This window comes from Megascapheus bottae, chromosome 14 (genome assembly GCF_031878675.1).
Source record: "Megascapheus bottae isolate mThoBot1 chromosome 14, mThoBot2.hap1, whole genome shotgun sequence".
Classification (NCBI taxonomy): Eukaryota; Metazoa; Chordata; class Mammalia; order Rodentia; family Geomyidae; genus Megascapheus; species Megascapheus bottae.
This window is the reverse complement of record NC_143522.1, coordinates 212,283-225,780: the sequence shown is the minus strand read 5'-3', so window position 1 is coordinate 225,780 and position 13,498 is coordinate 212,283. Positions and strand designations below refer to the sequence as shown.

General features: G+C 38.5%; 1 protein-coding gene across 1 annotated transcript in view; it reads left to right on the top strand.

Moving 5' to 3' along the window:
* The window catches only part of Slc35f4 (solute carrier family 35 member F4), a 205,007-nt gene that overhangs the window by 167,119 nt on the left and 24,390 nt on the right, over positions 1-13,498 (top strand). The window contains exon 2 of the mRNA XM_090344184.1: positions 4,701-4,886. Coding sequence (XP_090200310.1) covers positions 4,701-4,886 — 186 coding nt within the window. The remainder of the gene's footprint in view (positions 1-4,700; positions 4,887-13,498) is intronic.

Below are 13,498 nucleotides of genomic sequence, written 5' to 3'. Positions count from 1 at the left end.
AGGTATCACCCAGCAGTTTAGTCCAGTCATTTTGGATTGTGAAGGAGCTAAAGTAACAGTGACTAGGCATAAAGAAAGCTAGAAAGGAGGGACAGAGGTACCAATATTTTCTTCTGACTTTTAAAAATCTCAAATAAGGAGTTAGTGCTTTCATTTCTTTTTTATTTCTTTTTTATTGTCATATATAGAGGGGTTACAGTTACATTCATCAGATAGTAGGTGCATTACTTCTCATGTTGATACCCCTTCTCATGTATTTGTCCCCATTTTTCTCTCCCCCATCCTCTTCCAATTATCTTGTTTTCCCTCCTTCCCTTTCCTATTTTAAATAATCAAATAAACATATATAGAATATATCAGGTAACAAAGTCAGATACAATAACAATATGAGATTAACTAAAGGGCAACAAAAGAGAAGAGAAATAACTTAGTACATTAAGAACAACAATCACACAAGATAAACCTCTTGTTTCCATATTCTGGAAAGACAGTTTGTAGATACCTGTTAAATGCCTCACAGCTAACTTAATTAGGTGGGACTGATGTGTAGCTCGGTGGTACAGCACTTGGCATTCATGAGGCTCTTGAATGGAACTTCAGATTAATGCCCTACACACACTACACACACACACACACACACACACACACACACACACACACACACACACACAGAGGAATTTTAGAAAGTCTTTTTTTATATATTTTTTATTGTAATTACTAGAAGGGTTACATGATATTTTCCAGATAGAAGGTGCATTAATTCATATTAATTCACATACATTGATACCCTTTCACATGTCTTGGTCCCCATTTCCCTCCTCCCACCCCCACACCTCATCTTGTTTTCCCCCCTTCCCTATCCAATTTCAAATAACCAAATAGGCTCAATGGTTTCCCTCATTTGTCATAATCAGTAGAAACCTTGGGCTCTCCTAGCAGAGATTTACAATAGAGCAAAACCTTGATACATAAGGCCATGTAGTATGATGCCAAATGAAAGGACCTCTAGGATATAGAAACAAAAGCCATATAATGAATGGTTGTTGTCCTTAAGGTACTATGTTATCTCTCATCTCTTTTGCTGTCCCTTGGTTATCTCATATTGTTACAGTATCTCACTTTGTTACCCATAGAGAATTTTTATCAGCTTGGCTTTTCAAGTTGTTATAACCATAGCTTACACTCACTGCATGTGAGCAATTGATTTACTGGGTGACTGGTTCTTCTTTTCCCTTTCTGTTTGAAATCCTGGAGTGGATCTTCAATGAAGGTACCATCTGTCCCATTTGCCCCAACTTTTCCTGGGAAATGCAGTCTGTTACAGTATTTCCAGTCTTGATCACAGAAGTTGGGCAAGGGGTCAGTGCAATATATGATACCTTTCCTTGGGGATTTCTATTCTGGATACATAATTTCCTCTCAGAAGCCTAAAGCTGTGAAAATGAAAACTTAGAAGCCCCAAATTTTCTGCAGGGAAAGACAATTAGCAGTCAGGAGAAAAAGAAAGGAGGCTGGTACCTAGCAGGGAGGATGTGCGGGCGACGATCCCCTTCCGCCACACCCCAGGTTTCTGAGGTTTAGGAACATCTTAGTTGTGCTATCATCTGTTTACTATACTATTCAGACCTCTCATTTCCCCCTTACACCTATTAAGGAGCATTCAAATGCATGAAGGTCTACTTTGTGAAGTTATACTAGTAGTCAGGTCTGTTTACATATTCATTATTAGTTTTATTCCTCTGTACTTACTGAGGACTTCCTCTGAGCCACTGAATGCGAACACACCTCCATGGTGGCCCTAGCAAAAGAGAAAGCAGGAGCATTGGATTCTGTAACCATCTTCTGGCTCAGTATCTGCTGTTGGACATGGCTGAACCCAGATCCTTACCAAGAAGCTTACCTGGTTCTTCAGCACTATACTTTATTTGGATCTCAATTAGATTGCAATCCCATTTTCAAGTAACAGGTAAAAATTGGAGGATGGGATTTGCATGCTCTTTTATATTCAGATTTTGGCATCTGGGAATTGATTCTACCTTGCTAGTAAGCCTTATGCTATAAACTTTACTTATTTAAATATATGTTCCTGTAGTTTTCTCTGCCTTGCAGCCTGTTTCTGGGTCAAAAACTCTGCCTAGTATAATGCCATCTTTGATGTAACCTCCCAGAGAGTCTCCCTGCTCTAGGCTTTGGAGAGAATCAATTCATTCATTGTTGTCCAAAGTTTACTTAAAATTGTGGTTAATTGATTGTGCGTCTCTGACTATAATACAGACTTGTAGATTCTTGTCAGTATGGACTGTGTATTCTTGGTTTGCCTGACTGTGCTTCTGACATAATGTTTACCAAGTCATAGGTGATTAATTGTTATTTGCTAAACCACCTAAAATTTGGGAGAATACAGAGCCCAACCACTGCAGAGGAAGAAATCTTATCCTCTGCCTTGGAAAATACCAATAATGAGGTCTCTAATGGGGTTAAGAGGACCACCTTGCTTGATTAATGACTTTAGCCTATCATTCCTAATATAATTTATTTTCTAACCCCATTGAAGTTTGAGCACTGTATGCTAGCTGAATTTTCAATCTCTGCTTCTACACAAATACTTGCCGTGGTCTAGAAAAGAGATACAGAATATTCTGAATATTTGTTTTTTATTATGACTGGCTTTATATTAATGGAATGGTATGAGACCATGTAGAATGGGACAGTGCCTTCATTTCCAAGACTGGAGATGACTGTTTCATGGTCCAAGCCCTGACTATGCCTCTAGGCCTGGCCATGAAGACCAAATCTGGCCTTTTTAGGACAATGTTAAGATTTCACCAGTATGTGAACTATTCTTAGGTCTCTTCTACATACCAGTCAGTGGACCCAGGTAGCAAAAGGCATTGGATCACATCTCATAAAGAATGGAAGGTACAAAAGCTAGGACACGCTTGTTCAGTGAAAACAAGAAAGCAAGAAAAACACTGGTGTTACTTTCAAATACACTTACATTTGGTAGTGTAGCTCAGTGGTCAATCATGTGTCTAATGTGTATGAGCCTCTGGCTTCAACTCCCAGCCCTATGAGACAATCCAACAATTGCTAGGTATATACATAAGTTGCCAGCCAATATTTTATCTCAACCCCATCTTGCCATAAACCTATTTTCTGACATTTTTCTGTTCACTTGAAATTGCTGAGCGATCATTAAAGGAAACCTGACACTAACCTAAGAAATGATGAAAAGGTGTGCCTTGTGTGAAAACAAACCATAGAAGGTACTTCAAAAATAAATTTTTTAAAAAGGCAATTAAAGTATCTGAGCATCAGTCTCTCTCAGAAAACATGAATAATTGAGAGTTCACTGAATCTTACCCTTTTGCCATTGAATTTGAACTATTCAATTTGAAACATAGCTGTGAAAGCTGCACTAAACATTTTGGGAATTAAAAAATAAGAACCTCAGTATTTTTCACACTTTTATAACAATATTAACACAACATTAATTTAAAATGCAGTAATCCATATGGGGTGCTACTATTGACTTTTTGATTACTTGTACATGTAAAAATTTTTAAATCCAATCTTAAATAATAATAAATTTTTAATAACACTAACTTGAGACACTTAACAGAGATAACATGGCTCCCTTCATCTTTATACACCACTACTACTTTTCCCCCCAAGATTAAAAAAGGAAAGAGAGGGAAGAAAATAAGACAAGCTTGTAGCCTTGACAGAGAGAGGCCTAAACCATGGAATTAACACTTCTTTTTGCCAGTCCTAGTGCTTGAACTCAGGTCCTAGGCACTGTCCTTGAACTTTCTGAAGGCTAGTGCTCTACCACTTGAGACACAGCTACACTTCTGACTTTTTCTGTGTATGTGGTTCTGAGGAATTGAACCCAGAAATTTGTTTAGGCAAACACTCTACCAATAGGTCACAATGCCAGCCCAGAATTAACATGTTTATCTAGGCTACACTCTTCTATGTGTTTTTGCTGGTGGTTTTGCTGGGCTTGAGCTCAGGGCCTGAGCACTGTCCTTGGACTTTCTCAAGGCTAGAGTACTACCATTTGAGCCACAGCACCATTTCTGGCTTTTTCTATGTATATGTGGTACCAAGGAATTGAACCCGCGTCTTCGTGCATGCTAGACAAGCGCTCTACCACTAGGCCAAACTCCTGGCCCCTAAAGAATTGTTTTTAAACTTGTGTATGTCAGATGTTTGGCAGCTGGGAAATCATTTTCTGGTCTTGATTGGCAAAAAAAGAGTATATAGTAGATTCCATAGATGTTATTGACAGTTTCAGTGCTTAGGCATTGGACAACTTGAAGGAGCAATAGTGGGAGCAAGTAAAACATAACATTTTGCTTTCCTGATGATGAATTATTTGGCTCTGCTAACAGTTATAATTCAGAATACAATGTTCATCCAAGCTTTGTTTCCTAATGCTCATCTCTAGTTAACAGACTTTTCAAAAAAAAAAGTCTTAGAAACCTAGCTTGCCAACATAGTGTTTTCTTCCCAGAAGTCCCTTTTATAGACTAATAGTCCCTTTTTTAGAATTCTCTAGTCCCCTTTTATTGAATTAGCAAAGCCTTGTGATTGTGATTGGTGTTTTCATATCCTTTACTGCTAAGGAAGCTGACGTTTGTTTGCAGCTTTTCCTCCAGGAAGTTCTCAAGCTGGTGCACACTTTGTTTCCCCAGGTACCTCCAGATCATCAGTCCCTCGATGTAAACCCGGAGCCAACTGCCCCAGTTCACACAGTGGCATCAGTAGACAACTGTCCCCACTATCTGTCACAGAAGATTCTTCTGCTCCTATTCTTGAACTTCAGAGCCGAGGAGCCTCTGGAGTCTGTGGACACAGAGTTGAGAGACAGAACAGAACAGGTATGTAGACTATTTCTTTGATAATACATCTTGATAGCCTTGGAACCAGCCAGGAAAGCGCCTGTCCTGGGCACAGAGTGCAGAGAATATGAAGATGGAAGAGCAGTAGGTCATATCTATTAGGATTGTGTAGGGTAGCAAGAACTTGAATAGTAAACCTATAAATGAAGCACTTATCGCATGGCCAGACAATAACTTCTAATGACATTTTCAAGGTCGCTGGAGTCCACAAAGTATCAACATTTACAACTTGTAGATCAGAATTATAATATCACTAAAATCATAGACTCACCCTTGTTCTCTTTAGCACGTTAGTTCCTAGCTCATTTCCAATTTTCCTAACTTGACACTTTTGCAGGAGACTTTACCTGCCTCCATGACTAAAAGTTTCTCATCAGTTTTTCCCTCACATCCACCCAAACACTCACCAAGTGCTGGACTGCTTGAATTACTCAACAGATCTAATAATTATGCCCATGAGTTTCCCAGAAAAGTTTTCATTTCTAAATAAAGCTAGGCCTACTAGGTTTCTGCCTAAGGCCATTGCTTTCAGGGGATACATATCTTATTTCCTACATCAGAAAATGCGCTAAAACTCCAACTTCAGACTAACTTCCTCCATTTGCCCATTCATCCTCTCAAAAAAAATACAACACAAAGTCAGTTATTAGTTGTTTGCACCTGTAACCCTATTTACTTAGGAGATTGAGTTGTGAAGGATTGTTGTTCAAGTCCAGTCTAGTCAGAAAAGTCTGTGAGACTCTATTTCTAATTAGCCAGCAAAAAGCTGGACTGGAGATGTGCCTCAGAAGGTAGAGTACCAGCAGTGAAGAAGAAAGCCAAGCAAGAGTTCAAGGCCTGAGTTCACATCCAGGTACTGGCATGCATGCACACACACACACACACACACACACACACACACACACACACACACAAAATTGTTAATAAATGTTTTCCTCTTTATAACTATCATTGAGGGCTCTCTACGGCATGGATGTCTTTCAGTCTGATTTACTGTTCCTTCTTGTATCCACCTGAATCTACTCATGGTTGCTTCCTCTGTCAACTCTTTTCCCAGCATTTGCAAGGTCTTCTTTTCCATCTGTTCCTGCATCTTGGCAGGCCACATATTAAAATCTCTTTCATCCTTAAAAACAGTAACAACAGCAAAATGCATTGTCCAAAATAGATGGGTAATTAAAGAAAATCAATAAACCAGAAGGTTGAGAAAACTGGCTTTCTGAAGATGAAGTAAAATGGCAATTCAGGGGATTCAATTAGGGGTGCAAGGTAAAATTTAAGAGGAAAGTGACATGGAAGAGATATGAAAGTCATACTTTTATTATCTTAGTTTTTTGCAAAACAGTGTTCTAGTTAATGAAACATTCTGGCTATTAAAATATGCCCTGTCCATCATATACGAGTCACAAATTCCAAAGACCATTGCATTAGAGAATGTAAGTTGCTTTCTGTGCTGATTAGAGGGAAATTGAGATTATTCTAGTGTACCAAAAAGAAGAAAAAAAAGGGAAGAATCTGAAGAAGAGCTCACCATGATTTCATGAATGTTTTGAATGTTCAGAATGAATCTCACAAGATGCAGCTCACCACTGTGACAGCAAAAGAAGCTGGGGCTGAAACTAGTCATGTACTCAAAGACTCATGTTTCCTAATATCTCCTATCAACAGCACTCCAAGAAAGGTTCATAGTAATAGATGGAACCTTTCGTAGATCCCTGAAATGTTGTAAGAAAACTATAAATATAATTAGGACTACAGAAGAGCTCTAGAAATCCAATACTTCTATGCTTTGAAAAATTAAAGAATGGACGACAGTCATGTCTAGCTATCAGAAGAATAACTGGCCATTGGAGAGATTTGGATGGACATTCTTGTCTCTAAAAACTCTATGTTGGACCAATGTTGTAGAAGCCATCTTCAAAGATGGTGATGATGGAGGTACATTTTACTACGAAGAGATATTTATTTTTCATCCTTGATGGAAGAGTCTCCGAGAGAATGGGTTTTGAAGTAGAGAAGAATATGCCTTTCTCTAGACTATCACTTCACTTAAACTTCATGAAAGACTTCATTCCTGACAGCGAAATATTTCTTCAAACCATTTCTGAAACTTCCAGTGCTTACATGGAAATCTGAGCATCTAGACAAATGAGGGTTCTGAATAAAAAGTTGAGATCCTGGAGATTCTGTACTTGGGTTTCCAACCTTGGATAGTAATTTTTTTCTCTTTGTCATGCTTTTGCTCAGGGTTACTATTCTATCACTTTGAACCATTTCCAATTTTCTGGTGGTTCACTGGAGATAAGAGTCATATGAACCAGGCTCTGTGGCTACACCTGTAATCCTAGCTACTCAGGAGGCTGAGAGCTGAGGATTGTGGTTCAAAGCCAGCCTGAGCACTAAAGAACGTGAGACTCTTATCTCCAATTAATCACTAGAAAATGGGAAGTTGCACTCAGGAGTAGAGTGGTAGCCTTGAGCTGAAGAGCTCAGAGACAATACCCAAGCCCAGGGGTAGGGCGGTAACCTTGAGCTGAAAAGATCAGGGACAGCGCCCAGGCCCAGAGTTCAAGCCCCATGACCCACAAAAAAAAAAGTCTTATGGACTTTCATGCCTGGGCTAGCTTTAAACTGCATTTCTCAGATCTCAGCCTCCTAAATAGTTAGAATTACAGGTGTAAGGCACCAGTGTCTGGCTTTGAGTAACTCTTCATATGAGCCTGTTGTCTTCATCTGTAAAGTGGTAATGTCAGGACATACTGAATAAGGTAGGTAGTCTCTCATTCTATGTCCTTATTTATTTAATCCCCTTTCACACTCCCTCATCTCTGCAAGGTTTGCAGGGCATTGAGGGAGGTTGCAGGTGCCATCTACATATAGTTGAGAGAGCTGACCTACTCATGCTTCCAAACCCAACTCAGTGTCACTGAGTTCTGGAAGTTCCTTCTGGATCATGTCCCACCTTCACACTCCCCCCACCTTATCAAATGAATCTTCATCTCCCAGAATTGCTGCATATTAAATGTATTTTCTGATTTTCCCTTAGACTATGAGCTCAAGTCTTTCATCTCTGAACCCTAGTAACCCAACCAGCTAATGTGTTGTTGAATAAATTATTATTCATCTCCTGGAGCTCTAGGCCCTGAGAATTTAGTAATGTTTATAAGACTTAAAAGTCAAGCGGTCATTACTGTTTTCATGCTCCATGTGCTGAGGTGAAGAATTCATTTTTAAGGCTTGCAGCTCCCTCTCCTTCAGATTATTATAGCAGAAAGCCCTAGTTAAATCAAGCTGGAAAAGATTTTTGACCAAATAAAAGGGGATAATCATGCCTCACTCACCAGACTATAGAAATACATTGAGCCGCAGAACCAACAGGTTCTGTGGTAAAATTAAAAGGCCCACCCATCACCCATTGCCACTTAAAACCTATACGCCAAACCACTTTTTCCACACCCATCAAAGATATTGAACTAAAGGTATGTGTCTGGAGATACAAGAAAATCATGCAGAAAATTCTGCCTCGACTTCTAGAAAGATGGCGCCGAGACAATAGGGATGCTGCCTAGCTCTCTTTCACAAAAAGAGAGAACCAGGAAGTCCCACGAGCCAACTACCTTAAGGAATCCACAACAACAAACTCAAGAAGCAACGGAGAAGGGCTCAAACCGGAAAAGAACTTATGGGACACAGCAAAGGCAGTTCTAAGAGGCAAATTTATTGCACTAGGAGCGTATATTAAAAAGACAGAAGAAGAGCACGTAAATAACCTTAAAAAAACTGAAACACCTAGAGGAGCAAGAAAAAGTTAATTCTAAAACAACTAGAAGGACAGAAATAACAAAAATGAAATCAGAAATTTCAGAGATTGAAATAAGATCTACTATACACAAAATTGATAAATCAAAAAGTTGGTTCTTTTAAAGAGTCAACAAAATAGACAGACCGTTGGCAAGATTAATCAAAAAAAGGAAAGAGGAGACTCAAATAAACAAGATTAGAGACCCCACGGGAACAATCACAACTGATTCCCAAGAAATCCAGTCCATAATGAATAGGTACTACCAGGGCCTATATTCAAAGAAACAAGAAAATCTAGTAGAAATGGATGATTTCTTAAATTAATATAGGCTACCCACACTGAACAATGATGAGATAAACAAATTGAACAGACCAATTTCTTACAACGAAATTGTGGAAGCAATCAGGGAAATGCCAACCAAAAAAAACCCAGGTCCAGATGGATTCACTGCGGAATTCTACAAGACGTTTAAAGATGAAATAACACCTATTCTCTTGAAACTCTTCCGAGAAATAGAAACAGAAGGAGCAATACCAAACTCATTTTATGAAGCTAATATTTCTCTCATCCCCAAACCAGGGAAAGACCCAACCAAAAAAGAAAACTACAGACCTATCTGTCTAATGAACACAGACACAAAACTCCTCAATAAAATATTGGCCAACAGAATCCAGAAACAAATTTAAAAAATCATACATTATGATCAAGTAGGCTTCATTCCACAAATGCAAGGCTGGTTTAACATTTGCAAATCAATCAATGTAATACATCATATCAATAGAGTTAAGGATAAGAATCATATGATAATTTCTCTGGGCGTGGAGAAGGCATTTGATAAAATACAACATCCATTCATGTTGAAAGCACTAGAAAAAATAGAAATAAGAGGTACATTCCTCAAAATAGTGAAAGCCATATATGAAAAACCTACATCCAGTATTATACTAAATGGTGAAAGACTGGAACCATTCACCTTAAAATCAGGAACTAGACAGGGATGCCCACTCTCTCCACTTCTCTTCAATATAGTGCTGGAACCCTTAGCCAGAGCAATAAGGCAAGAAAAGGACATCAAAGGGATCCACATAGGGAAAGAAGAAATTAAACTATCCTTATTCGCAGACAACATGATCCTCTACTTGAGTGACCCAACAAACTCCACTCCCAAACTTCTAGAATTAATAAATCACTTTAGCAAAGTGGCAGGATACAAAATCAATCTTCAGAAGTCAGTAGCCTTCTTGTACACCAACAATACACAAACAGAAGGCCAAATCAAGAAAATGGTCCCATTCGCAATAGCCCCCAAAAGAATAAAATACTTAGGAATATACTTAACCAAAGATGTAAAGGAATTATTCAATGAAAACTATAAAAGCTTAATGAAAGAAATTAAAGAGGACACTAGGAAATGGAAAGCCATCCCATGCTCATGGCTAGGGAGAACCAACATAGTGAAAATGGCTATACTGCCAAAATTGATATACGAATTCAATGCAATCCCCATCAAAATCCCAAAGACATTCTTTACGGAAATAGAAGACATAATCCAAAGATTCATATGGAACAAGAAAAGACCTAGAATAGCCAAAATATTTCTAGGCAAAAAGAGCAACTCTGGTGGTATTACAACACCAGACTTCAAACTCTACTATAGAGCCATAATAACAAAAACTGCTTGGTATTGGCACAAAAACAGACCAGAAGATCAGTGGAACAGAATAGAAGACCCAGAAATAGAACCACATACCTATAGGCAACTTATATTTGACAAAGGAGCCAAAGATATACAGTGGAACACACACAGTCTATTCAATTATTGGTGCTGGCAAAACTGGGCAGCCACATGCAGAAAACTAAAAATTGACCCTAGCCTTTCGCCATGCACAAGAATTAACTCAAAGTGGATCAAAGACCTCAACGACAGACCGGAAACCGTGAAACTGTTACATGATAAAGTAGGAGAGACACTGGAACTTGTAGGCATAGGCAAAAGATTTCTGAACAGAATCCCAGGGTCACAACAGATTGGAGAGAGACTTGATAAATGGGACTACCTAAAAATAAAAAGTTTCTGTACAGATAAAAACATAGTGGCAAAAGTAGAGAGACAGCCAACCAACTGGGAAAAGATATTCACCAACAATACATCTGACAAATGCTTAATATCCAGTATCTACAGGGAACTCAAGAAACTAATCCCTCCCAAACACAATAAACCATTCACTAAATGGGCAAGGGAACTAAAGAGAGACCTATCAGAAGAAGAGATTAAAATGGCAGAAAAACATATGAGAAACTGTTCATCATCTATGGTCATAAAGGAAATGCAAATAAAAACAACCCTAAGACACCACCTTACCCCAACAAGAATGGCCAAGATTTTGAACTCAGACAATGACAGTTGCTGGCAGGGTTGTGGAGAAAAAGGAACCCTACTACACTGCTGGTGGGAATGTAGACTAGTTCAGCCACTCTGGAAAGCAGTGTGGAGGTTTCTTAAAGAACTGAAAATAGACCTTGCCTACGATCCCGCTATACCACTTCTGGGCATCTATCCTGAACAGCATGACTCAGGATATTATAAAGACACCTGCTCAGCTATGTTCATCTCTGCACTATTCACAATAGCCAGGCAATGGAAACAATCCAGATGCCCTACTGCAGATGAATGGATACAGAAAATGTGGTATATATATACAATGGAATTCTACATAGCCAACAGACAAGATAAAATAATGGCATTCGCAGGGAAGCAGATGAATCTAGAGTGAATCATGTTGAGTGAGACAAGTCAAGACCTAAGGAACAAAAGGCACATGGTATCCTTAATATGCGGCTATTAAATCCAGAGTACAAGAGCAAGGACTCAATAACTGCATACCCATGGTAATGGAAATACAAACATAACTATATAGACATAAAAATGTATGACTCTATAGACATAATGTTTTATTTCATAAATTAATGTTTCTATGACATACAAACCCTTAGCCTAATTTTGATTAAGTTCTAAATACTAAGTCCCAGCGATTGTAATTAGAGATTCCCTCCTTGAACACTTGTTTGTTAAACTTGTCATTTAAAATATGATGTAAACATAAGCCATATAATGAATGATTGTTGTTCTTAAGGTACTATCTTATCCCTCATCACTTTTGCTGCCCCTTGGTTATCTCATATTGTTACAGTATCTCACTTTGTTACCTGACATATCGGATATATTGGTATTTGGTTATCTGAAATTGGATAGGGAATGGGGGAAAACAAGATGAGGGGTGGGGGGGAGGGAAATGGGGACCAAGACATGTGAAAGTGTATCAATATATGGGAATTAATGCACCATCTATCTGGCAAATATCATGTAACCCTTCTATTAATTACAATAAAAATATATGAAAAAAGAAGAGCAATTCGCAATAGCCAGGTGATGGAAACAATCCAGATGCCCTACTGTAGATGAATGGATACAGAAAATGTCATATATATATATATATATACACACACACACACACACACACACACACACACACGCAATGAAATTCTACATAGCCAACAGAAGAGATAAAATAACGGCATTCGCAGGGAAGTGGATGAATCTAGAGCAAATCATATTGAGTGAGACAACTCAAGACCGAAGGAACAAAAGGCACATGGTATCCTTAATATGTAGCTATTAGATCCCAACAGTACAAGAGCGAAGACTCAATATTTGCATGCCCAATGCTATGGACATGGTATTGGAAATATAAACACAACTACATAGACATAAAAATCTATGACTCTATAGACATAATGTTTTATTACATAGATTAATATGTATCTATGACATACATACCCTCAGCCTAACTTTAATTATGTTCTAAAATCTAAGTGCCAGTGATTGTATATAGAGATTCCCTTCTTGAATACTTGTTTATTAAATACATCATTTGAAATATGCTGTAAAAATCAATGTTAATAAATTCTTGAATAAAAATAATAAAAAAAAGAAAATTCTGCCTCCCCTCTGCAGGATGCTAACAGGATGGACTCTCAGGTTGGGGCATCTGACTGGCCTCTGGTCCTATTCAAGTTCCTGAATGAATACATGAATTCATTATGTTCAACTCTTTATTCTATCTAGGTCTTCATGACTGTCCATTTTAGAAAGTTTTGACTAGTTTAATATGAAACATGCTATTAAATTTTTTTAGTAAATGTAAAAAATACAAAGTGGCAACTAATATGTTCCCAGAAACATATTAAACAGCAATTTGTTAGAAGGAAGGAAATGACTTAGTGTAGTTCAGGCATACTTTGTTGTTGGGACACATTGCTTTCCAATTTCGTAGTCATCTTAGCTAAGATTTTTTTAAATAGCCTAGTGAAATAAAGGGACAAATATTTGTTTCTCACTCACTTTTCATGGGAGACCCAGGGAAGCTGTGGACTCTACTCACTCACCCAGAAAGACTATTTGAGGCTTTCCATTTTAGTGACGGCATGTGGAAATGTGAGAATTGGAGCTTCTGCTGGGAGGTGGCCAAGCATACCTTTTCTCAGAGTGGATGAAGGAGCCCGTATGACCATGGCCAGTCTTGGGGCTGCTCTTCAAGCAGACTGGGTGTCATTGGCTCACTCCTATGATTTGGCTACCCAGAAGGCTGAGATTCGAGGATCACAATTCAGAGCCAACCTGGGCAAGAACGTCTGTGAGACTCATCTCCAATTAGCTATCAAAATCCAGAAGTGGATCCGTGGTTCAAATAGTAGAACACCGTCCATGAGTGCAAAGGCTAAGCAACAG